This window comes from Corvus hawaiiensis, chromosome 24, assembly GCF_020740725.1.
Source record: "Corvus hawaiiensis isolate bCorHaw1 chromosome 24, bCorHaw1.pri.cur, whole genome shotgun sequence".
NCBI classification, from domain to species: Eukaryota; Metazoa; Chordata; class Aves; order Passeriformes; family Corvidae; genus Corvus; species Corvus hawaiiensis.
Genome location: NC_063236.1, coordinates 5,044,376 through 5,069,674, shown reverse-complemented (window position 1 = coordinate 5,069,674; position 25,299 = coordinate 5,044,376). Strand labels below are relative to the sequence as shown.

At 54.5% G+C, this 25,299-nt stretch overlaps 2 protein-coding genes across 10 annotated transcripts; both read right to left on the bottom strand.

Annotated features, from left to right (window-relative positions):
• Nucleotides 1-826: 826 nt before the first annotated feature.
• On the bottom strand, nt 827-10,813 carry LOC125337760 (alpha-1,6-mannosyl-glycoprotein 4-beta-N-acetylglucosaminyltransferase-like). Of its 8 annotated transcripts, none has more exons than XM_048327853.1 (5): nt 10,015-10,813; nt 7,495-8,536; nt 3,487-3,613; nt 3,041-3,188; nt 827-2,069 (listed from the first exon to the last, which is right to left on the bottom strand). In XM_048327853.1, the coding sequence occupies exons 3-5, from the start codon at nt 3,592-3,594 to the stop codon at nt 928-930; spliced, it is 1,398 nt and encodes a 465-aa protein (XP_048183810.1). In that variant the 5' UTR covers nt 3,595-3,613; nt 7,495-8,536; nt 10,015-10,813; the 3' UTR covers nt 827-927. The 8 variants fall into 8 exon arrangements, with proteins under 8 accessions (XP_048183810.1, XP_048183809.1, XP_048183814.1 ...); XM_048327852.1 differs by lacking the exon at nt 7,495-8,536 and adding an exon at nt 7,160-7,268; XM_048327857.1 differs by lacking the exon at nt 10,015-10,813 and adding an exon at nt 7,160-7,268 and having other exon boundaries at nt 8,455-8,510.
• Nucleotides 10,814-10,904: 91 nt separating this feature from the next.
• TMEM183A (transmembrane protein 183A) lies at nt 10,905-24,340 on the bottom strand. Of its 2 annotated transcripts, none has more exons than XM_048327861.1 (8): nt 24,229-24,340; nt 23,446-23,535; nt 20,368-20,523; nt 18,106-18,265; nt 16,504-16,684; nt 13,210-13,290; nt 12,399-12,554; nt 10,905-11,378 (listed from the first exon to the last, which is right to left on the bottom strand). In XM_048327861.1, the coding sequence occupies exons 1-8, from the start codon at nt 24,326-24,328 to the stop codon at nt 11,193-11,195; spliced, it is 1,110 nt and encodes a 369-aa protein (XP_048183818.1). In that variant the 5' UTR covers nt 24,329-24,340; the 3' UTR covers nt 10,905-11,192. The 2 variants fall into 2 exon arrangements, with proteins under 2 accessions (XP_048183818.1, XP_048183819.1); XM_048327862.1 differs by having other exon boundaries at nt 18,106-18,262.
• Between the last annotated feature and the right edge of the window lie 959 nt (nt 24,341-25,299).

The following is a 25,299-nucleotide window of genomic DNA, read 5'->3' as shown; positions in this document are numbered from 1 at the left end:
CAGACCTCGAAGCTGACCCTGCCACACATACCCAAACAGCAGCTTTTGGAATGTGTGTACCCCAATTACCCTTCAGCACCTCACTAGGCTAAAAAGGACCCAGAGCTTCACATTGTACCAGTCACATTTTCCTTGGCCCATCTTTGGTCCCTGGCGCTCAATTCTGGGCCTTTCTCCCCTTTGTAGAAGTCCCATCTTGCCTGTCCTTCCCTCTCTGTGTGAATCCCGCATGGACACGAGCTGTGGTCCCTGGGAACTGATTTTTTCCCTTCGAGGGCGGGAACAAGCAGCGCTGGTGGGAGGTGCTGCCGGGGCCGGGCCGATGGGTCCAGCTGGTGGCCGTCGCCCCTCATCGGCACCGGGACATGGGCGGGCACCAGCGGGGGCTTCCTGCTGCCATGAAGCTGCTGAGCCTGCAGGGTGAGGGGTTTGGTGAGCAGCACACCCAGACCTGCCCCTGACCCCTCCAGGAACAGCTAGGAAATGGTATCAGAGAGGGGGGGGAAAAATACAGTTAGAAATCAAAGAGTTTTGGAAAAAGTTAGAAAACTTACAGAAGGTAAGGTGTGGATAGACTGCAAAAAATGCCACTGCCTGATTAATTACTTGGTTTGTTAATTAGCTGATCAGCTTCCTCCTGTACATCATCCTCCCCGGAGGAAAGGTTTTCTACTGCCCAGCCTGGAATTCCCAAGCCCCTTCCCTTCCTGTGCCCCCTCCCTGGCTCACTGGGGCATCCTCCAGCAGGCACATTCTGATGGGCCCTCCTCCCAGACCCATCCACAGCTCACAGCAGTGGTTCCCCATCCCTCCAGACATGGGGCAGTGGGAGTCAATAATTTAATTTCTTATCCAAAAAGGGAATGAGAAAAATAAAGGACCTCTTAGAAACAAATGCAGCTGCTTTGACATCCTGCCACACCCTGCTCAAGTGCCTGCTGTGGTCCAGATGTCGATGCTCTGGATGATGAGCCACTCGCTCTGGTCCTGGGTCACCCGGATCCTCACACACTCCACGGGCCCGGGCAGGACCCTCTCCAGGCCCCGCTGCTCCAGCATCCCCTTCTCAAAGGAACCCACGGGGATGTAGAAGGAGCAGTGCTGGCTGCGGTCCCGGCGCTGGCCCAGCTCCAGCAGCCCTGCACGCAGGAAATCGCCCGGGCGCTCCTTGGAGCCCGTGCGCACCCGGACACGGCTCACTCGGGCCGGCTGCTGGAACACGATGGAAAAGGTACTGCCAGCTGCTGGGTCTTTGCCCCAAAAGTACCCCTGTGCCGAGCTGTAGGCCTTGAGGGGCTCATAGTTCTCAAAGATAGACATGCTGGTATACAGGGATGCTGGCGGGTTGTCCGGGAGGTCCAAGGCATCGGCCTGGAAATCCTCGTCCTCCAGCCGGTTGACGGTGCCCTGGAAGGAGGAGTAGAGGCCCATGTGCTGGAAGAGGGATGGCTTGAAGCGAATCACGTCCTTCTGGGCGAGCAGTTGGCGAAAGTGAACCAGCAGCCAGTCACAGGGCATTTCCTGGTAGAAGAGGAGGAGGAAGTGAGCCAGGCGAGGAAGGTCACTGGAGCGGTAGAGCTTTCCGATGTAGCCCAGCTTGGAGAACTCGAGGGTGGCCCAGTTTGAGCTCTCCTGGGAAGCCAGTGCCCTGCGGATGGCCGTCAGGAAGGACCTGGCACTCCACACGTCGTCCTCGATCATCAAGTAGTAGGAGGAGAGGTTGGCAGCAAAGGCGAGCAGGAAGGCGTAGTCCACGTTCTGCTTGGAGCGGAACCTCACCCGCTCCTCCGCGTCATTGAAGTTCCTCTTGAGGCCTTCCAGGGTGGGGTAGAACTCAAGGGGAGCGTGAATGAGCAGGAGCTGGCCCAGGAGGATGTGGCGAGTGAACTTCTGGGCAATGGTGGTGGCAACGCGCACGTTCCAGCTGGGATCGGTGTCGGCCAGGTGCACCACCACCACCATCTCCTGCAGCTCCTCCTCTGTGGACTGGCTGAAGAGGGACTGGAGCGTGGCCAGGAGGTAGAAACCACGCGGCCTCTGCACGGATGCCAGTCCCACTGCCAGGAATCCTGCAAGGCAAGGGAAAGGCATGAACAGGCAGAGGGGTGACCTGGGATCACCATGGTGATGTTCTTCTCTGCAAGATGTAATGAGAGGGCTCCAAAAACCTCTTCCCATGGCCAGCCCACAGGGTCAGTGCTGTTTGTAACCCCATGTCTAAGGCTGGTGGGTCCTTCCTGAAGCTGAAGCCTCCAGCATCTCAGAAGGGGCCCAAAATTAGCCCAAATGGCAGCAAGAGGCAGGCTGAGGAAGCAGAGGCTCCTCTGAAGAAATATTCCAGAAAAACAACTTAAAAAAAGCCAAATGCAGGCAAGTAACAGTGCAGAGAGGGTCTATAGGGCAGGAATGGCTTATTGGTATGGCTGCACATCCTAGAAGCATTCCCCACTCCACACCCCATGGAGATGCACCCACACGGGGATCAGGCACCTTCTGCCCTCCCCATGGCCCAGCAGTGGCTCCTTGGTTCAGCTTCTCTTGCTGCTAGTCTGGACAGCACCATCCATGTGCTGGTTTCAGCCTCACATGCCTCACAGGTTGCCCTGAGCTCCTTCCCATGGGGTTTGCATGGGAATTGCTTCTTGTGCACCTGTCCAAGAGCTTGGCCCACTTCTCCCACACGGTGGGGTTGTCCCAGTGGTCCAGCTCACCATCTCCACTGGAACCTCAACCCCAGGGAGATGGCATCCCAGCAACCCTCCCCACAGAGGTCTGCGAAGCCCAAAACACCTGTGGTCACCCCAGTCCCAAGGTGCAGAAATTTGGACCCTGCTTGGAGCACGTGGAGCTTCTCCAACTCCTCCATCCCAGAGCAAGCAGTGAAGGCTGTGGAGGTTTTGGAGGAGGTTGTGGGCAAGTCCCCATGCAAAAAGGCTGGACACAGCCCCTCCCTGCCCCAACATGAGAGGGCATGTCCATGCTGGGATGTGCAGCTGTGCACACCCAGATGTGCACACCCAGAGGGTCCAGGACCACTCACTTTTTCGGGGAGCTGGGGAGCCAGCGAGGAGCTGGTAGGAGACGTTGTGGAGTGCAGAGAGCTTGGCTGTGTCCCTGAGGATGCGCTGGGCTCCCTCCGGCTGCAGCAGCTGCAGGATCATGTCGGGGGCCAGGCCCCGGAGCTCCACCTGCATGGGAGCCACAGGAAGCCAGGTCACACCCCAAAGCACCATGCAGCAAGGGGTGATGACAACAGGGGCATCCAGAAGCAAATGGGAGTCCCTGTCCTGCCCTCCCAGCTCCTGGATTCAGGGGGGTCCAGCTGCCCAGGGTACCCTCAGGGAGAGGAGAAGGCAGAGCTGGGGGTTGGGGGTGACATGGGGCAGGGAAGAGACCAGAGCTGAGGTCAGGGTCCATGTGGGGCAGGAAGGGATAGAGGATGCTCCAGTGGCCTCTCCAGTGGGACATCACTGGCTGGGGACTCACCTCCAGGGGATCCTGTTCCTGCCAGCTGCCCCCATGGAGGAGGAGGAGGAGGAGGAGGAAGGAGGCAGCGAGCAGAGCCATGAGGGAGCGTTTCAGGGAGCATCGCATGGCCCCCGCTGGCTGAAGCCTGGGGAGAGGGGACATGTCAGGGCACTGCCTGGATGGGACATTGGGACAGCACCTGGATACACCCCTGGGACTGCCCCCCTGCCCCAAGCACGGGTGCACACCCAGGGGCAGCCATGGGGCATCAGGGGACACTTGTGCACTGTCCCGTTTGGGCAGGCAGGGGCAGGGAGACCCCAATCTGACCAGGACAAAATCAGCCAGGTACAAAATCCCCCCAAACCAGCCCCAGGACACCTTGGCTGCCCTGGGACACCCCAAGGAGCACCCCAGAGCCGGGGGCAAAAGAAATGCAGGTCACAGTGCCTCAGGAAAGGCTTTTGGGTTGTGGGAACATCCCAGGACCAGTTACCAACACCCCAGGACTTGGCACCAAGCCCTGGGAAACACTCAAGTCTCAAATGGGCTCAGGCTGCTCTTCCAGCACTGTGAGGTGCTCCCCACCTTCCTCCAGGCAGGCACCAGCTTGCCCTGTCCCAGCCCCATCCTCTGCTTGATAGGCAAGAAAGGCGTCCCTGAGGGGACAGTGTCATTTTCAAGGAACTTGCAGTGCTCTTGAGATATTTTATCTTTACTAGCAGAGGTGTGGCAGGAGGCTAAAAGGCTCCTATGTTTGCCTGGGGTTTTTTCCATTATAAATATGACAGTGCTGCCCTGGAATAGGAGCAGCTGAGTCCAGGCGAGTGCCCAGCCCGACAGGGCAAACACCCTGGGCCCCATCCAAACTGCTCACAGTGCCTTGGCTTGGCTTGGTCAAAGCAGCTTTGAATGCAAACGTGGAGGAAAAACCCTCCTAAGCCTTCCCAAACGAAGGCTGGGCCTCCCAGGACTGCCTCATCCACCGCCGTGAAGGGGATGCTCTGAGCCCACCCACGGGCCCCAGACACAGATGGGAGCACAGCACCTCTGGGGCCGCTGCCCTGGAGCGTGTGCTGGGCTTATTTTAAGGAGAACCCTCCAGTTTTTGTGCCCAGGAGTCCTTTGGAGGGGTTGTCAGCTCCTCAAGAGGCTGGCGCCGAGCAGGTGCCCCCGATCCGCAGCCACTCTGTCCTTGGACCGCTGACCCCGCCCAGGGACACGGCTCGTTCCTCGGAGGTAAACACTTGGAGCCAGAGAGCCGCGCTCCCAGGCGGGGCAGGACTGACCCCCGGCAGGGACAACAAGCTCCTGCAGCTGCTCAAAATCTCTGTCCAGGTCCCAGCAGAGAGTGGGGCCTCCCCACCCCTTACAGCTCTGGAGACATGGGGACCTCACCACCTCAGGGGGGAGCAGCATTAGGGATCCGTCCGAGCCACGGGGACATCACACCCTGACGCCACCCTGGAGTTGGATTTCCAAGCCTGGACCTCCAGGATCTGTAGCCAGGGCCACAGGGTGAGCTGGGAAGGGCGAGGCTTGGCCACATACCAGGCTGGGCATTTGGCCACTCTGGGTGGCCAAAGGTTTTTCTGGCTGCTGGGGAATGTCTGGCTGCCAGTGGCCCACCCTGCATGGAAAACAAGATGCTGCTCAGCACCCGCAGCTCTCACAAGGCAGCAGCTTCACCCAAGGAGCAGGGAGCCCATGGGGAACAGGGATCACAGGCACAGAACAGAAGGAAGCACAGCCCCATAATAAGCCCCCTAACTGGCCTCTGGATTTCTGCCTCTGTGGAGGAACAAAGCAACCCTAGGTAAGTGGGCACAACCAGGGGTGCAGCAAGCTCCTGCTCCAGCTGAAGGTGCCTCCGCAGAGTATCCCTGTCCCTACACTCTGCTCCAGCACCTCACGCACCTTTCCCACAGCTCAGCACCCCACTGCAGATGTCCCCAAAAACCACCCCGCTGTGGGGACATTGGCCAGGAGGAGCTGAGAGCCACTTGCTTGGAGCCAGACTCCTCCCCAGCCTCAGTCCAGGGCAGAAGGAAGGAACAATCCATTCCCAGCCTCAGTCCCACGAGGCTCCGAGGAAGCTCCCAGCGTGCAGGCAGCTCCAGCTGCTTCCGCCGGCACTGGGGAGAGCAGGGCTGGTTGCACAAGAAGGGGGAAACAGCCAGGGCTCCTTCCCACTGCCAGGAGTGCTCTTCCACGCTGGGGGAAACTGAGGCACGGACAAAGGCTGTGTCACCCAGCGGGGTAAACACCAGCTCTCCTGCGGCACAGCTCAGGGCCCCGCCCTGGGGGTCCCCGGGATGGAGAGGGGTGGGGTGGAACCCAGCACCAGAAATGGGTGGGGAACACTGGAAATTGTGGCAGCACAACGTCCCCCATGGGCAAATTGTGGCCATTCGGGGCTGTGTGGGATGAGGGCTCCTGGGCCCCCTGGGAGCCAGCCCAGGGTCTGGCCCCACCGTCCATGGGTGTCTCTGCTCCAGGGGCTGTCCCACGGGGACGAAGGAGGGGAAATGCCCTGTTCCAGTAGCGCAGGGCTCCGGGAGCCAAAGCTTTCGGTCAGCCCAGGTGTCCCACAGCACAGGGGGGTCCCTGCAAGGAGCTTGGCAAGGGGACACTTACACCGATCCTGTCCCCACCCCTGACAGCCGGGGGACCCCCAGCCCAGCCCCCTGCCCTCACCCCCGGCTCCCCAGGCACCCCTCCCCGCGGCAGCAGGAGATGGCTCCTGGCCAGCCCCGCTCTGGACGCGCCCGCCGAGGGCAGAGACTCACGGGTGGGCGGCAGCCTCGCCTCTCCGGGGTGCTCGGCCCTGGCAACTTCCCCGGGCTGGCCGGATTCTGGATTCTCGCTCGACAAAGCCCCACCCCGAGTCCTTGCCTGCCTCCCGCAGAGGAGGAGCGTCCACCGGCGACCTTCTGCCCCAGGAGCCTCGGGGAACCGGCCAGGCCGGCGGGAACCCCCGTGGGACGGGCCACGGGCCCCCAGCCCACCGCGGGAACTGCGGCAGCCTCACGGACGGGCATCCCAGGACGGCACCGGCTGTGTGCCACCCAGCCCATCCCCGCTGGCAGCTCCAGTCCCCCGGGCAGCACCAACCCCCACTGGGGGCTCTTGCCAAGCCCCAGCATCCCAGACTCTGGCACGAACCTGCCCCTTCACCGAGCCAGGAGCTGGTGACATGGAGCTGGCACAGCTTTTTTGCCCATTTATTTTCCAGCTCTTGTGCTGAGGTGGCAAACCTGGATCCCACCCAGGATGTACCCCCAGGACACCACAGCTTCCCCACACACTCCAGCTCCTCACTGGAGCATTGGGCATCGCAGCTGGGCTGGGAATGAAGCCCCTTCTAATCCCAGTGAACCAATGTGGGCCACATGGGGCCCTTCCATGGCCCGGTTTGTTCCCAGCTCCTCTGCCCTCCAAGCCTTTTCTCCCACTGCTTCCCTCCTTCAGACCCAGAGTAGGAACATGGCTCTGGAGCACCTACGAGCCACCAATGGCATCGCTTGTCCCCAGCTCCCAACCAGACCAGCTCCTTCCCACATGGCAACTCACCCACAGCATCCCAGTGGAGAGGAAGCCCCTTCCCTTCCCCTCCATTCCACCCAATTTATTCACACAGAAGCGTGGATCCCACTTCCCTTCTCTCCTTGCTGGCCTGGACCTCTCCTACCTCCAGGAAGGCCTCACGTCTCTTGCCAGGCTCTGTCTTCTACAAATCCCCTGTGACGACCTCCAGCCCCGGCTGCTCCCCTTGGGAGCACATGGAGCCTGGGGCACCTCTGTGAGAGAGAGATAAGACAGGGCAGGAAGCAGGTGATGGTGCTGGGCAGGAGGAAGAGACGTCCCCAGGCTCCCGGATCTGCTAGCTTTCGTTTTTCCTACACTTTGGTTTCAAATCCTTACATTCCTATGGTGGGATGGCAGTGGCTCTGTCCCACTGGGGTCCCAGGGGCTCAGTGGGGACACCCCACCTGCACTGGAGCAGAGACAGTCTGGAATTCCTACCTGGGCAGGGGCTGGAGGACACCAGGAGGGCCAAGGGAGCCGGGTGCAGCCCAGCAGAGCTTTGCAGCTCAGTGGCCCAGGGTGGGAAGGACCGTGGGGCTCAGCGGCAGCAGCAGGAGGGGGAGGGCTTTTCTCACCACAGCTGCCCCTGACCTGCACAGGAAGGAAACCTGGTCCTTCCTGCCCCCACAGAAAGGAAGAGGGGGAGGGCTGTGACACCCAGCACAGCCCTGGGTCCCCAACGCTCAGGGTGCAACAGCCCTGCCATAGGAACAGCCAGCACTGCCCAGGGGAGCAGCAGAGCCACCAAATCCCCCATTGGTCCCCACAGGCTGCTTCAGGGTGCAGTGCTAGGGCAGGATTTGATCCTCTCCAGGCACATCCATGAGCCTGCCTGGAGCAGGAAAGGAATCCACAGCCAGGACACAGCTCCTGGTGCCCAGGCAAACATCCTGGGTCCTCTTGCTCTCAAAGCAGGTGCCACAAGCCCAGCCCGACCCAGTTCATCCAGCCATCCCCTCGTGCTATGGAGCAAGTCCCAAATGGTGTTTGGGGTGCTGGAAAAAGGTCCTTCCACCTGCGCCCTGTGAGGGCCACAGCAGAGTCCCAGTGCCCAGGAACCAACCAGGGCCTGGCAGCCGTAGCTGCTCTCAAACCTCCCTCTGGCTCCAAACCCAAACACACTCTGCTCACCGAAGTATTTGACCATGGGAAACAGGGAGGTGGCTGAAATGAGGCTAAAAGGCACATTTTTGCTTGCTTTTGGAATAAGCTGAAGAAGAAAGAGAAGCCCCAAGTGCAAAGGCTGCTCTGAGAGTGGCCCGTGGCTGCACAGGCACACCCAGCTCAGGGGGCCGGGGAGGACCAGTTCCCCCAGTTGAGGCCAGAGCAGAGGACTGGAGTGGGACAGGCACAAGGGCCACAGCAGGGCCCAGCCCCCTTCCCCAAGCCTCACCTTACCCAGGTCAGCTCCTGTTGGACACCGGATTCCTGACAAGGACAGGAGGAGGGTGAGGGTGGTGGCCAAGCCTTCCTGTCTCCCCTAGGAAACCAGAGAGCCAGGCAAGATCTGTTTACAGCCCTTCCATTATTCAGGAGCAGGACAAAGCAGAGGTAGAATGGGGCCTCACACAGCAGGGAGAGCACAGGGAGAGCCACCGTGATGCTCATCTGGGGCTCCATTCCCACCCTCTGAGCCGTGTCCTACAGAAACGGGTGACACCAAACCACGGCCACTCCTGCTGGTACACTCACTACATCCCACCCTGGAGGACACCGAAGAGGACTTTTTTAGCAATCAGGCTTCAAGAGAGGCTGGGCTTGGGGGCCAAGGTGGAAATCCCCTGCTCGGGGCTGAGCTCTGGTGTCACCCTCCCTCAGCAAACCTCAGCACAGGGTTCAGGGTCTGGTGCTCTGGGTAAGGACCAAGGGGAACACCTGCAGCTGCAGCTCTACACAGAGGCAGAGTCCCCCCTCCACAGCATCTCTGCCATTCCCCAGCCTCCCCACATGGATCAAAACAGGTCCCCAATCCCTGCCAGCACTGCTGATCCCAGCTCTAGCACTGGGATCACCGGGAGCTTTGTAAAGGAAAAGACTGAGAATTGCACATTTTATACATTTCAGCCTAGAAAAGGCCTGGCCTGGGAGGGGCACCTCTGGCTTAGGGGCATCTGGCTGTATCTAAATATCCATATTTGAATCCAGCAAGTCTGTTGGTAGCAGGAAACATCCCATCCATGTGCTTCCTGCTGCCACAGCCTGTGCCGCCCCTCCGCCCACTCCAGCTGCAGCACCCGGGATCAGTCAGGGAATTCTGGGAGCTGCCAAGCACCTCTGCCCCCTGGAATTGCCATATGCCTGATCAGAAGGTATTCCTGCTTTGCCAGATGGCAGGAACACACAACGCTAGGAGCTGTCCTGTAGCTCTGCACAGGAGCCAGAGCAGGTCCCAGGCTGCCGTTCCCAGCCAGAGCAGCTCCCCGCAGGTAAGGGCACAGCCTCACACAGACACCAGCCTGCTCCATGCTCCTGCCATCAGCCTGCATCAGGAACCAAACCCCTCTGCTCCCACCCTCCAGACCCTGCATAAGCAGCAATCGCCAGGCACATAGCCCTGGCATCATCCTGCAAGAGGGAGCTTTCAGGGAGTGTAGCAGGAAACAGCCCGAAGTTCAGTCGGAACCAGGCTCTGAGAAAGCAGCCACCTCTCTCCGAGGAAACAGGAAACTGCACCCTGACCATGCTTCACTGCCTGACCTTCACCACCTGTCCCCGAGTTCAGTGGTGTTTAACCCCACAGCAGAAGGAAGATTGTTGTCCCCCACTGCCCTGGAGCAGCTTCCTTCAGGATGGAGCCCCTGCAGCCCTCACACACAGCTCCAGGCCCAACCCTGCCTCTCCTGCACCACAACCACAACACAGCCCAGGCTCTGCTGTCATGGCAGTCCCAGGATCACAGGGACAGCACATTTTTCTTGCTCTGTATCTCCACTAAACCAATTTAACTTCAAAACTTACCTGCTGGCATCAACAGAAGTTCAGCAGTGGTGGAAGAGCTTCACTGAACATTCCACACGGACAAGTGCTGTTCCTCCTGCTTGGGACCAGATGTGATGTGCAGTAGGACTGAGGAGCTGGTATCTGATAGGCAACAAAGCTCAGTCCAGGGTCTGTATCTGCACAGCTGCTGCCCTGCCATGCAGCACCTCCTCTGCACCTCCTCAGGGAGCCACGTGTTCCATTAAACCTCCAGCCAGGTTCATTCCGGTCAGACCACACTCCTGACAGGCCCAGCCCCTGCACCCCTCACTTCTCAGTCAGCCCAGAGCCACAGGAAGTTTCAGGGCTGCTTCTTCCTCACAGAAATCAATTTGTTTAGTCAAAAGTGAGATCTGTGGTTGCTTGGGGGGTTTCAACAGGAAAGATTTCCACACTGCTCTTAGAAAAGACACAGAGTTGAGTCCTTCATCGCTGCTTCAGTTATTTTAGTTTATCCCCTCCAGCTCCTCTCCCTCCCTATGTTCTCTGAAAAGCACCTTCTGGTTTTAGAAGTTTAGATCTCCTTTTCAAAGACAAACACCAGCGTGAGAACTTGAGTACCTTTACATTCAAGTGAGACTTTTGCCTTACAACTCTTTGAAGTAATTCCTTTGCTTGATCATTTATGCCTTTTTCTTTCCTTAAACTCGGATCTGCTGGGCTGGGAATTAAGATTATTGTTGATTGCTGCTGTCTTGCTCACTGCTTCTCAGACACTGAAATATCACACCGTGCATGAACACAATCCTGCTGCAGTAAAACAAACATGGATTTTGTTTGTAAATTGTTCCTGGAAAGCAAAAAGGAAAGTTCTTGGAAAGCAAAACCTCCTGCTTCTTACCCAACAAGAGAACACAGGACCACTTTGATTAGCACCAAAAGGATTTTAAATGAACAATTCCAGGGAGCTCCTTTCAAATCATAAAATGTCAATTTTACATAAAAGTGTGTTTACAAATAGTTTTTGCTTTACACTCAGCTCTGCTCATTACTGACCAGAAGTTATATACATACAAACTAGCTCAGCAGCTTCAACCACTTGCAAGGAGACTGCAGAATTTATTTCAGAAATAAAAATAGGATTTCCTGGTTCCTAGAAATTCTCTTCAGCCTGCCAGATTCAGTCCCCTGGCTCCCCCTGCGGCCTCAGGAGAGCACTAAGCCTTTGGGGAGAAGGGGTACTGTGGGTGCCACCAATCCAGGAGCCTGACACTGTGCACAGGATCCAGCACCACCTGCACCCCCTGCTCCACGCGCGGCTTCTTCCCGTTGCGCACAGGCGTGTCCTGGAACACCAGGCGCACGCGGTGGTGCCGCATGTCCGTGCTCACCGAGATGGAGAACTGCAAGAGAGGAGACCAGAGCTGCTTCAGAAAGTCACAGTGACCTAGAGAGCTCTCAACACAACACTTCTAGACTTTAAAAATCCCTCTGAATTGTGCAAGTCTAAGGTGTTCCACACAGTGGCACTCTCCAGTCTACAGCACGGGATCCAAACAGTCTCTCTCTGGCTGCCAGTCCCAAATAATCATGCTGGAAGCTGTAAGGGTTGTAAAAGGGTTGTAAAAGGGTTGTAAAACACTGGAACTGCCTGGGGCAGGGGTGGAGTCACGAGTCACCATCCCTTGCAGGGTTCAAAAGGCCTGCAGATGTGGCACTTGGGATATGGGTTAGGGGGGAACTTAGTGCTGGGACTCGATCTTTAAAGGTCCCTTTCAACCTAAGTAATTTTATGAGTCTGATGCTAAGTGAACCTGCAAGCAAGTGGCTGTCAGAAGTCTGGAGTTCACTGCCCAACTCCTCAGTGAGGCCAGACTGAACTTCTCCTGAGCACTGGCCACTTCGGAAACCCTGACTCCCAATCAGGGACCAAACGCACATTCGGAGAGTTTGCTCATGTGGGATTTTCCTCTCAGAATTTATTGCCATAAAGAGATATTTTCCTGTGAGAGGCAGACCTCCACTTGTGCTGCTCCCTGTCTCTTGTACCTGCTGCAGTTCTGGTAACTGACCTGCCCCCAAACACTGCACAACCACAGCTCCTGGCAGATTCTCTACATCCTCTCTATTTACTGCATCAAACAGGGAGGAACCAACGGAAATGGGGAAATTAAACTGAGATCCTGAGCATTTCCTCTTTTCATTAACCATACAATTCCCAGAACTGGTTTGCTGATAGAGCAGTAGGATTTACACAGCCCAGAAGAGGCACTGGGTGGGATTCTTGGGCCTGTCCTGTGCAGGGCCAGGAGTTGGGCTCAATGATCCCTGTGGGTCCCTTCCAACCCCAGAGATGCCAGGTGCCCTCTTCATGTCCTTACAGAAACCTCATCTGCAAAGCCTGGCAGCTCTCCCCCACTCACCAAGGTGAAGGTCATGCCCATGACAATTGGCACAAAGATGAAGTTGAAGGTGGTGATCTGCAGCAGGCAGCAATCCTGATCTGGGTTTGTGTGCACTTCCTCATACTGGATTGGGGGCTGGAGACCTTTGCAACACTTGCTTTTAAATCTGGGAGACTTGAAAGAAAGAGAGGCTGATTTAGCAAAGCAGGAACCTCTGCTGGGTTTGGCTGCTCCGCCCCAGCGTGGCCTGGCAGGGTCTCTCCTCCTCCCCAGGTGTTAGAGCAAAATGTCACATTAACAACAAAATGCCACCACTCAGGATGGGCAATTTTCAGGACCATTTCTTTAGAGGGGAAGGCTGCACAATTCCCAAGGTTGCCAGAAATTACTGGCTTCTCCCAAGACCCACTACTGGAGGCTTTCCCTGGCAGTGCTGGCTGTCTTCACTTCTCTGAGAAATCCTGGCAATGGCAAAACAGTAAGTTTCAGATTTGGGTCAACATTTTGACCACTGCAGCCAGACAGTCTGGGTTTTGGTAACAATCAGTAGTAATGACCCAAAGGTGAGATTAATGGTGTAAAAAATGATCCACATCTTAGGGCAGGGAAAGGATACCAAAGGAGGAAATAACAATGTGGGATTCTAAATGTCTTGGTAACACAGACTGAAAACTGAGTGTAGTTCCACAATGTGCTTTAGTTTACCATGGGAATCAGTTTGCATTTATTGTCTGGATGCACAAAAAGTTTCCAACTTCCCTTCTACCCCCCAGAAAAATAATTTCTGCTTCAAACAAAAGTCACAGCTGATCTGGTTCTTCTTTCATACCTGCTTTTTGAACTTGAAGTTGAATTCCCACATTGCTTCTTGTCTGTTCCCTACAATCTTTTTGCACCAGAAAAGCAGACACTGAGGTGGAAAAAAGAAACACAAAATTATGAAACCCTTAGAAGCACCACTTTAAATAAGTTTTAACAGATCATAAAGGCTTCCAATTGCAAACACAACATAGGAACAATTAGGAGCCATTTATTCAAATTAATTATGTTCAAAGAACCCTCTCAGCAGTGTAGATCTCCCAGTTTCAAGCTGGCCAACTCCTCATGCAACACATAGCCACTGATGTGCCAAACAGCAAAATCCTGTTGTTCCATTTGTGCCTTTCCTAGAGCAGGGATGAGTGGTGCAGATTCACCCATGCCCTCCACCCACCAGCAACTCCCATTAAACTGGGTTCCAAACAAGGTTAAAGCGAGGAGCAACGGAGAACAGAATAAGGATTGAGAAGGAAAGGATCCAGAGGGAAATGCAAAGACCAGTACGTGAGCTATGAGATGATGGATGAAGAAGTTCCTAAGCCACTGTGGTTTCAAATGGAGACCTTGACCTTGCCATCCCCAGCACTGTCATCATTTAGAGTCCAAAACCACTGCCAGGACAGCACAGTCTGACCAACCTCCTGTCTCTTTTCAAAAGAAAATGGGAAACCAGCCTCAAACAGCCTCAGAGGTCACCAGCACTGCCCTCCCATGCAGACACACACCAGGACTGCTCCAGCTTCACCTGGTTATCAGTGTGTGGCCACAGGCTCCAGCCCAGGCACTTGTCCTAGAGCAGGAGGCTCAGGAGAACTCCTGCAGAAGGGAAATCCCTGCCTACCAGTCAGTACAAGCAACCAGCCTTCAACAGCCAAGGAAAGAACCTGGCAAGTCAGTCCAGCCATCTTTCAAAGCTTTTCCACACCACAGATGCCAGCCCACCACAGCTGGTCTTATCTTTCATCAGTCAGCAGGAAAAGGAGGGATCATGTGGGTAAAGAGAACTCCCTGTGATCCATACACAGTCTCTCCTGAAGAGAGAAGGCCTGACTGGGTTGCAGGGCAAAGCACACATTTAACTTCACTCCAGGAGGGAGTGATCCTAATAAAACAAAGCCAGAGCCAGCCTCCACGACAGGGGCTCTGAAGAGACCAAAGGGGATACAAGACCCTCTACTTCAACTCTGAGTCATATCCATAAACAAGACTCCTTAAAGGACCTTTATCTCCACAATCTTCATGAGGTGAACAACAAAGCTCTGTGGAGTAAAGCTCAGAAACATGCATGGAATAATCTCCACCGGGGAGGAAGCAGCCCTCAGGTTTTTTCCAATAAAAACATTCTCGAGATCTTTTTCAACTCGGATGAGCAGCAGATGCTGCTGAGTTTAACTCCACCATTGGTGGTATTTGTAGTTCACCTGCAAAGACAGCCTGGTCTAGCAACCTGTTTGGTCATGGCAAGTAGTGAAGCACAAAAGGTCAGTACCTCCTAAGGGGCAGAGGATGTCGTCCTCGGGTCAGCCGTCCTGCCCTTCAGACGCGCCGTGCGGCTGCCGCTCCGCCCAAAATAATGGGGTGTCTTTAAAGGGCAAACACCTCTGCTGACACCATAACGGCTCCAGTGTCCCACACAAGCTAGGCTAGGGAAAGAAAAAAGGAAATTAAAGAGGAAAAGCTAGGTTGGATCACACCCAGGGCTCGGCTCTCCTCTAGCCACATGCAGTTTAGGTAGGCGTTGCTGTTAGTGTCAGCAACCCACAAAGGTACAACCAAAGCCCAGGAAAGCCAGAACATGGGGAGGCAGTGCCAGGTTCTCCTCCAAACCCTCTGTACTGAGGAATTTCTGTGCATAGTCACACAAGTGGAGCTCAGAGTCCTGCAGTGCAGTAGTACAGCAAGACCAGACTCAGGGTGGCTCTTTCATGCTGCAAGGGGTTAGGTCAAACCTCTACTGCTCTGACAAAGTTTAATTGCCATTTCATTTCCATTTAATTTCCTTTTTTAAAAGCTGAACAATGAAAGACTGCACTTAAAGGATCCTCCTCCAACCGTTAGTACAGGAGAAGCACTAGCAGTGGGCACCAAAGCCGTTATGATGTCACCAGGAATCCTCCCAAAATGCTGACCCTGCCAGCACTGCCTTGGGGTTCCGGCTCCTACAGCCATGAGCAGTGGGAGCTTGGGCTCAGGACTACAGTTAACCTGCAATTTCCTCAAAATGTCTTGCTTTTTCAGTTGGTAAGAATGAAGATCCCCAGCCTGGAGACTCAGGAAGAGACCAAGGAGCTCTGGATGCAGAGATAAGACCGCACACAGAGCTATGTGCTTATCCCTGTGCTGCAGCACCACCTCCTGTGTGCTGCTGGATGCTCCCTGAGCCTATGACAGCCTGTGACAGAGAGGAAGGAAGAAGGGGGGGATGTCACATATGGATAGATGAGGTTCCTCTATTTTGAGTAGAAAAGAAAGAACAACTCCTCAATGAAACCCACTTCAGTTTGGCTCCAAAAACCTCATTTGACAGGTTTTTGACCTTGGATTTGGAGGGTGGAGAATTCACATTGTTGCTTAAGCTGCTCACAGAGTACCGGCCAGTTGCAAGTTAAAACCAAACAAGAGACACAAAGGCATTTCAGAGTTAATGGTCAATAGCAATTAAAGAGGAATGATACGCAGGTGGTCCAAGCTGGGACAGCACAGGGAATCACCTGCCCACACCACAGACAAACCCTTCACAGCCCAACACAAGTGCAGCCCAGTCCCAAAGCAGACACTGGCTCTGCACATTTGCCATGCTCACCCCAGCGTCACCACCCCGCCTCACCCAGACACCAGACCATGGACGACCTGCAGGAAAGCAGGGTGACACAACTCCTGGCATCAGTGTCACTCCTGAGCTCTCCAGAGGCCTGTTACAGAGAGAAGTTGTGCTCTGGCAGACAGCGTCAGAATAAAGCAAAACATATAAAAGCTGATCCTATGGAGCCTCGTTCAGAGTAGGGGAGAGCTGCAAACATCCCTGGCAGTTCTGACACCCAGTGAAACCAGGGCTCTTTTGCTGCTTACAAGGGTGTTGTGTAGGACTAAGGCAGAAGTTACTCCACAGAGTTACTACAGATATAAGTAACCAGTACACTTTTACAAATTCCACTGAGAATACCCAGTTAATGACCATTCTCCACTTCAGCCTCACTGCTGACCATCTCCACATCATCTGTTTTTCTTCTAGAAAGAATAAAACAAACCAAACAGTAACAGCAACAACTCAGACAAACCCCAGTTCCTGAGTGATGCCACTTACTCTGGAATTTTTTAAAGTGCTGGGAGTACTGTCTGGGATGGCAGGGTTCCTGGAGAGGCGGGCGGCGAAGGGCTCGTACATGTGGAACAGGGAGCGGATGACGCAGGCGCGCAGGCAGTGCAGCTTCTCCATGGACTCCGGGCGCAGGCGCAGGGGCAGGTACGCGTCCAGGCTGTAGTGCCTGCACAACCAGGAACCGTGTCAGCTCCAGGGCGCAGCCAGACGGGGCAGGGACCCCCCAGGGACACATCCATGTCAGGGGAAAACTCCACATCTGACTGACCACAGGACTCTGGTCAGCCCGGAGGGCTGTAAGGGGGTTGTGCTGCTGACAGCACACCACATGGCAGCCCCAAAGGCCTGACCTGCACCAGGCAGGCTTCCAGCCCACACATCCTGCTACAATTCCCAGTAATTCCTAGTTTGCCCAGAGACCAGCCGGGGATGTGGCTGCAGGCTGCACAAAGGGCTGCAGGTTGTTGCAGGTTCCCAGGGACTCCTAGCTGAGCTGACTGCAGCTCTCAGCACTGCCTGAGCAGCCTGAACGCCTGCGCTCAAGGGCCATTCCTTGGTCACATCCCAAAGGAGCCTTTGCTAGGGAATGTCACACTTAAAACTAGGGCTGAGGATGACCACAGCTGCTCTCTACTCTGTGCCCCTGCTGCTTGTGCCTCCTGGGCAGCAGGTAGAGCTGTGTAAAGAAAATGTTCTGTCCTGCAGGAATATCCCAGTGGCATGCACTGGGACAGAAGGATTTGTATCAAGTGTTGACCGCCCCTCTGCCCTCCTTGCTTTCACTTACTCCTGCCACTTTACACCTCCAAAATGCCCCAATTACAGGGAGGTGGCCATGATCAGAGCTTGAGGCAGGGCAAGTTGTCCATCAGTGATGTTTGCCTTTCAGCACTGACCGTGCCATACGCACTTGGAGAGGTTGACATCCACAAGTGTTGGGCCGTGGCAAGCAGAAAAGGACACAACACTCTGAGATTTTATAGGGAACATACAGAAATACACCACAAAGATCCATTTCCAGATGTGATATTCGAATCCTAGAATGGTTTGGGTTAGAAGGGACCTTAAAGCTCAGCTCATTCCACCCCCTGCCATGGGCAGGGACACCTTCCACTATCCCAGGCTGTTCCAACCTGGCCTTGGACACTTCAAGGGATGGGGCAGCCACAGCTGCTCTGGGCAATATGCGCCAGGACCTCACTGCCTTCACAGCCAAGAATTTCTTCCTAACATCCGATCTAACCCTGCCCTCAGTTTAAAACCACTGCCCCTTGTCCTGTCACCACCACATTTAAAAAGTCTCTCTGCCTCCCTTTTATAAGCCTCCCTTAAGCTACTGGAAAGCCACAGGGAGGTCTTCCCCAAGCCTTCTCTCCTCCAGGCTGAACAACCCCAGCTGTCCCAGCCTGTCTTTGTGGGAGAAGAATATTCCACAACCCACTGCCAAATGGGGCCCACAGCACTTCACCAAAGTGAAAACACAGGGCCCAGGCCCCACGGGAATTATTCCCTTATTTCCTGCTCTGCAGAGAACTGCTCGCTACTGAAACCTCCCACAACCAGTTTAAAAACCCTCTAGAGCCTCACCTTCTGTAGAGCCTGGTCCAAAAGGCAGCAGTGCAAGTGACAGTCCAGGCTTTCTTGCAGATCAGAGAGAACCGGACGATGTCCTCAGGGCGGATGTAGGAAGCCAGGAGCAGCCAGATGTCGATGGGATATTCCTCTCCTCCTCCCGCTTCGGCGTCTTCTAAAGGCAACGAGGGTGTGTTAGTGCAGGACATCACATCTGCACCGATTCCCACCTAGAGACACGTGCTGCACACCTGGCAGCACAGGTGGGCAGCTGAATTATACACACAGAGTCAGCCTGAGCCCCAGTCTGCACAACCTCAGTGGCCCTGCTCCCCGTTCCCATCAGTGTCCACGCAGCCACGACACCTCCCCTGTGCTGGACACCTGCCGCTGCTATCCCTGCTGCACAAGTGGGCAAAGTGGCAGATTCGTAAAGGAATTCAGGCTGAAAGGGTCATCTGGAGGTTTCTAACCCAGCAGCCCAGCTCAAAGCACACAGAGTTAGGTCATTTTGTTCAGCATCTTGTCCAAGTCAGTTCTGTGTGCAAGGACGGAAACTACAAAGCCTTTCTGGACCCTGTTTCGATGCCTGACCCTTTCACAGCTGAAATACCACACTGAAGTTGAGAAATAAAAATTGGATGGCAAATAAAGAGGCAATTTTATGTAAAGGAGGGCCAAGCTCCTGCATTTTTAATCAAAAGTGCACATTTAACAGGTCAGCAAAACTGCTTCACAATTGAAGACTCTGAGCATTGATACTGCCGGGCTTGTCAATTCTTTGTTCCAGTGTCACAATATTTTTGCAGGAGCTCTGTCAGGGAGGGGAATTCTGTTCTGCAAGTGGCAATCAGCTGTTTTTCTTAAATCTCTTAATTTCATTAAAGCTTCTTGGATGGGAACTTTTAATGCAATTCAGATGGAGAGAATGGCCTGTTCTTCCTCTCAGAGGTGTCAGAACTGCTCAGCCAGAACTGAGGGCTCACACTCCTTTCATTCCTGCAGTGTTTTGTAGTTTACACCACACGTAATATAAGTAGGTGAACAATACTGAGCACTAGGAAGGTTAAGAACAGAGAAGGAAAATACAATGTGTGCACAGTGCTAATAGGAAAAGCTGCTGTGAGGTCCGTGGCCTAGGAGGGGTGTTTGGGAACTTGAGGGTGCCAGATCTGACCCTGAGACAGCAGGTTAATACAAACAGCAGTTCTTTATCCTTATGTGATAATTGCCAAAGAAAGCTCTGGATGGGATCATTTCCCCACAGCACTTCAGATTTATGGTAGGCACACCCACAACAGGCTGCTACACCCACTCTGCTGGGTCAGCTCTGGCTCAAGAAGCCATCAGACTCCACACTGCTGAACTCAGAGGGCAGCCAGAAGCATCACTGTTCTACCACCAATTTTTCCTCCCTAAACATGTAGCAGAAACAAGAGAAGGCTGTGGTAGAAAAGAATATTGTCTTCCCAGACTCATAGCTCCAGCCACTCAGATATTATTTTGCCAGGATTCTGAAGGACGCCTCTTTTAACTCCCTTCCCAGAGCAAGTGCTGTCCACCTTCAGTCTGTGGTGGACGTGCTACATAAATCACTATCAAGCTCAAGAAAACTGGTTAAAATTTGCTTCTCAACCTGAAAGCAACCTGTTACCAGAAACTTCTGCAGGGTTCCCCAGTGCAGCAGAGCTGTTTGCTGCTTACACTGCGTTGCTGATGGATTTCTATGGAGCTGCACAAAAGTGTAAAGGCTGAAGGATACATCTCCCTTGAATTAATGTATTATGATGCCACTAGGATCAAATGCACTTCCTTGCTGGGAAAAGAGCCCTTTAAACCCTTTTGTAACAAACCAGTCTTGGAAACACGCTGAAAACAGAGCTTGTATTTTGCCAACAACTGCATCATGGACAGCAGCACTTCAACCCCAAAGGAAACCTGCTGCCGCCACCCCATATTCAGTGAAGCAACACAGCCAGTGGCAAAGTTTCACAACTCTGGAATAGCAGTGTTTGTTTTCCAAGGTTGAGGGATATTTGCTAAAAGCAAGGAGCTCTCAGGCTTTGATTTCATGCCCCAGGCTCTGCCTTTGTGCAAATACAGCTCCTGTGACCAAGTGCCAGCAGATTTACAAGTGACTAAACCCTTGGCATTTCTTTATGCACACACAAATTCCAGAATACCCCAAGAGCCCCGTGACCATCCTGTAAATCCCCAGCATGAGCATCCCCCACGCAGGACCAGCCCGAAGAGCCCCAGGAGGGCAGGTGACCACACCTTTGTGCCTTTTGCTCTTCTTTTTCCTCGAGGCAGCCCTCCCGTTGATGCTCTCCTTGGTATCCATCTCATCACTGCTGTCACAGGACTCTCCCGACACGGAGAGAACTTCCTCAGTAGGGACACAGGAAGCTTCCAAACCACACAGGGATTTTACTGGAATGACAAACGACGGTAAGTACAACAGCAGAGAGGAAAAGGCTATCCAAGTTCAGGAGATGCTTCAGTGGAACCACTGCCTTAAAGCTTTCTGGTGAGTGACACAAGCAAGTAAATCCTGAGCTCAAGGATTACCTTGTCAGGGAAAGATTAGCAGGGGTGAGTGAATTGGAAACATAATTACTCAGCTGCTTGTTTTAAAGAATGAACAACGAGGATGATTACCAGCACAGTATGCAGATCCCAATGGTTTAGCTGAAGCTATTTACAACTCCAAATAAAACAGCAGGCCAGGGGTAATGGGTTTCCCTGAACAGCAGAGCTGCCCTGCATGGCCACGTTCAGCCTGGAGCCAGCACCTGCTCTGCAACTGTTTTATGAGCACAGAGAAGACTCACTCCCTTCGAAGCAGGACAAACATCCTGCAGCCGATGACACAATCCAACGGGGATGGAACTCAGTGTCAAGCACACAGGAGCTCCACTCACCCTGGAATTTAGTGAATGGAAAGACTCTGGCCTAGCAAGGAAAACAGCAAGCTGAGTCAGCTGGAGTTTGGGGTTGGTTTTTTTCTGCGTCTGGGGACACGTTTAGACATATCCCTGTTTGAAAATATTATTTAAAAAACTTGATCTGTAAACTGAGGACTCATTAGGGCAGAAAAATCCACATGTGAGTCAGTAATGACAGTCTTGGAAAAAGAAAGGTGTGGTCCTACATTACAGCTGTGTGAGGCACTGCCACACAGACCAGCACTGCCACAGCAGCACAAAAGCTTTGCATTCAAGAGCTGAATTTCAACCCAACAAGCTGGGTGAAGAATAGAACATGATCATGAGGTCAGAGAAGGCTTATAGTGTTCAAGCCTTTCTACCCAGCACAAACTGAATCCCAGGAAGGTTTTATACATCCCAGTTCCAGTCACTGCAGTCACCAGAGCTACTGAAGAGCAAAATGTGCTGTTTGAATCACAGGGACAGAGCATCAGAAAAACAAACAACAACAACAGAAAAATAAGAAACTGAACATAAATAAACTCAGGTGAAAAATATTCTCATTTCTAACCACCAAACAAGGTTTTAAAATGAAAAGACAGCAGATGGAAAGACAGAGCTTGACTGTACCCACTGACTAGACACACCTCAGTGCTTTGCTAAACCAGTTCTACCTCACTTTGCAGTTTGTTCTGTGAACTGCATGCTTTCCTGGAACGTGGATGCATTCAAGGCACCTGGATGCATTCACAGCAGCTGTTTCCCCCACCGCCAAATCGTACTGCCCTCTCTACATGACCTTTTATAGGCAAAAAGAGAGTGAAATATGTGGCAACACAAATGACAGTGAGTTATGACATCAAATACAGCCAACCAAGAGAGGACAAAACTGACAGGGATTCAGAAGGGGGGTTAGAAGAAGAGCCCACCCCACTCTGCAAAGGAAAAATCAACCTCTGAGTCAACAGCACAAGTCCACTAAACAGTGAATGGTTGCACTGCAATCCTGCTGAGGCACCCTCTCTTCACCTCACTGTTGTAAATCCTCCCATCCTAGGCATTAGAATGGGGAGGAAAAAAGCCCAGAAAAATTCCTCCTGCCTCTGGCTCCCGGGCCGGTGAAGCTCCCATGGGATGCTCCCTGTGGGAAGCTCCCCACCCGCTGCAGTCACACCCAGCACAGGGTTTACTCTGAGCCCAGCTCCAGGAGGGCAGCAAGGCCAAAGACTGGAGCTGGGGCAGAGGCTCCTGTCCCCATGGCACCGCACACTGCTCAGATAAGGCTGGGCCAGATAAGGCTGCAGCACGGTCATGGCTGCACCAGATAACGCTGGAGCACAGCCCTGGGGCTGGGGAGGAGAGATCCCGAGGATGCCCGAATCCAGAGGGGAAACCCCCTGAGACTGCACTGCAAAGGGGTGGGCAGGGAACTGCTGTGACCTGGAGTCCCCAGGATGAGGAGGGAGTGAACCAGAAACACAGCAGGAAAGGAGATAAACTGGATAAAGCAGGTGATGCTGGGGGCAGGGAGCACGGAACACCAGCAGTTTGCCAGCATGATGCTGAAGTGCAGGACTTTGCCTGAAGGAGACAGAACACAATTGGGTGAGCAGGAGCAGGAATGGGAGGAGGGAAGCCCCAAACAAAGGAGGCCACATAAGAGGGAGGTGCCCTGATCTTAAAAGCTTGAGAAGCAGCAGCTGAAGAGAATGTTCATGAGCACCACTGCCCCAACAGGCACTCATGCCAAGAGCATACTGTGTCCAAAAATGCAAGATTTCAGTAGCAAACCAAGTTTCCCTTTATGAAAAGTTCAGTCATCACTGTCAGCACAACATCCACCTCCAACACGTGTGACCAGCTACATTTAAAAGGCCTAAACATCATCCCTTCTCAAGCAAGTGGGGTGTGTTAGCTCAGAAAGCTCCCAGACAAGGAGGAAGTAGATACCAAGATACTGCACTCCCCTTCCAGGAAAACTCGTTGTTTACAGAGTTCACCAAAGAAACAGCAACACCCTCCCAAGACTTCCTTGTAACGTGTTTGACAGAACTATCACAACCTTATTCCCCCTGCAAAGAACTTTACCTGCTAATAAACTTATCTACAGTTTTGTATGTGGTAATAAAGTAATAAAGACTTTAATCACGTTATGTTTTGCTTTAAGCAGGAGATGACATGCAAGTCTTTCCATTTCAGGCACTAACAAAGACTCAGCAATTTTTACTGGACTTGCAGCAGGCTTTCTGCAAAACCTCCTGTCTAAGTCCTTAACATCTGATTCTACAGTGCAGCATGGGCTTATTTTCAGCACTAAAAGACACACATTTTCTCAGTTTAAGGAAGATGAGTTTCACACGTCATGCAGAGGCCAGCAAAACGTGGAGGCAGCATGGGGAAGGCAGGGGCCCCAGGGCAGACTCACCTTCCTGCTGCACTGCATTGGCCACAGCTTTCTTCACCCGTCCAGACTTCACGACAGCTGGGTCTGAGTTAGCATAATCTGCCACCGTCACTGCAGAGGGGGAAACAGGGGTCAGAAGGATTAGGGATTATGGGGAGGGGACAGAAGGGCTAAGAGTCACGATGCCTAAAGGGAACAGTTCCCAGAGGAGCAGAGGCTCGAGGAGGAGATGCACAAGCAGGAAAATGAGCCTCAGCAGAGAGATGGAGACCAGGAGTCCCCAGCAAGTCTCTACTCCAGACCACCGGTCTAACAGGCTCAGGGGACCCACCCCCTGCCCAACCCAGTGCAATTCTCATTCTCCCACCACCTCAGCCAACGATAATCCCATTCCCCCTCACACAGCCCAACTCGAGCCTGGCTGATCCTCTGATCCCAGGCTCCTCCTCCACAGGCAAATAGGTCTCATTCCCACACATCCGTCCAGATCCCTGCTGAGGCATCCCTCCTGGACGTAGCTCTCTGCCTGCACAAACCCGAGAGGGCCCAGCTCACTCCTAGGTGAGACTGGACCATCCTCCTTCCTCTCACCCAGGCCAAGGCCAGGCCCTTCAACTACCTCCTCCCTCAGGCGCTAACGCAGGCCCAGGCCTCCTCTCCGGCCGGCACCAGCAGGGCCGAGCTCGGCCCAGCTCCCCTCAGGCCCCGCTCCCCTCATCAGGCGCCGTTCCCCTCATCAGCCCCGGCCCTCATCAGCCGCGGCCCAGGCCCGGCCCCGCTGCCCCGGCCCGGCTCTGCTCTCACCCCGCTCGGAGCACACATCGTCGGCGCGAAACTTGAGGCGTTTGCGGGCGCCCCTGCGGGGCATGGTGGCGGCGGCGGCGGGGCGGCCGCGCGGGGCCATGTCCGGCCGGGCCCCGCGGGGACAGCGGGGACAGCGCCACAGCGCCCGCCCCGCGCCGCGTCAGCCCCGCGACACCGCGCGGCGCTCTGGCGTCACCGGGGCGGCGGGAGGGAGGGGCGGCTGTGACACAACCTCCCAGTGCTGAGGGGATTTCCTCCGCAGCGCTCCCAGTACTGGGGAGCCGTGAGGTGATCCCCCTTCCCAGTTCTCCCAGTGCTGAGGGGAACCCCCTCCGCAGTGCTCCCAGTAACGGGGAGCCGTGAGGTGATCCCCCCTCCCCGTTCTCCCAGTGCTGAGGGGAACCCCCTCCGCAGTGCTCCCAGTAACGGGGAGCCGTGAGGTGATCCCCCCTCCCCGTTCTCCCAGTGCTGAGGGGAACCCCCTCCGCAGTGCTCCCAGTAACGGGGAGCCGTGAGGTGATCCCCCCTCCCAGTTCTCCCAGTGCTGAGGGGATTTCCTCCGCAGTGCTCCCACTAACGAAGGTCCCTGAGGTGATCCCCCCTCCCAGTTCTCCCAGTAACGAGGGGATCCCCCCCGCAGTGCTCCCAGTAACGGGGAGCCGTGAGGTGATCCCCCCTCCCAGTTCTCCCAGTGCTGAGGGGAGCCCCCTCCGCAGTGCTCCCAGTAATGAGAGGGTTCTCCCCCGCAGTGCTCCCAGTAACGAAGGTCCCTGAGGTGATCCCCCCTCCCAGTTCTCCCAGTGCTGAGGGGATTTCCTCCGCAGTGCTCCCAGTAACGAAGGTCCCTGAGGTGATCCCCCCTCCCAGTGCTCCCAGTAATGAGGGGATCCCCCCCGCAGTGCTCCCAGCAACGGGGAGCCGTGAGGTGATCCCCCCTCCCAGTTCTCCCAGTTCTCCCAGTAATGAGAGGGTTCTCCCCTGCAGTGCTCCCAGTAACGAAGGTCCCTGAGGTGATCCCCCCTCCCAGTGCTCCCAGTAATGAGGGGATCCCCCCCGCAGTGCCCCCAATAA

Bases quoted from the DNA above. Each gene is read 5' to 3' on its own strand.
- LOC125337760 (XM_048327858.1), bottom strand. From the start codon at position 6,509: ATGCCCGTCCGTGAGGCTGCCGCAGTTCCCGCGGTGGGCTGGGGGCCC. The intron at 3,189-6,257 runs GTGAGTCTCTGC...GCTCCCATGCAG, and splicing joins GGCGAGGCTGCCGCCCACCC to GTGGAGCTCCGGGGCCTGGC. The intron at 2,070-3,040 runs GTGAGTGGTCCT...CTTGCCTTGCAG, and splicing joins CTCCCCAGCTCCCCGAAAAA to GATTCCTGGCAGTGGGACTG.
- TMEM183A (XM_048327861.1), bottom strand. From the start codon at position 24,328: ATGGCCCCGCGCGGCCGCCCCGCCGCCGCCGCCACCATGCCCCGCAGG. The intron at 20,524-23,445 runs GTGAGTCTGCCC...TTGTCATTCCAG, and splicing joins CAATGCAGTGCAGCAGGAAG to TAAAATCCCTGTGTGGTTTG. The intron at 18,266-20,367 runs GTGTGGTCACCT...CGTTGCCTTTAG, and splicing joins GAAGAGCAAAAGGCACAAAG to AAGACGCCGAAGCGGGAGGA.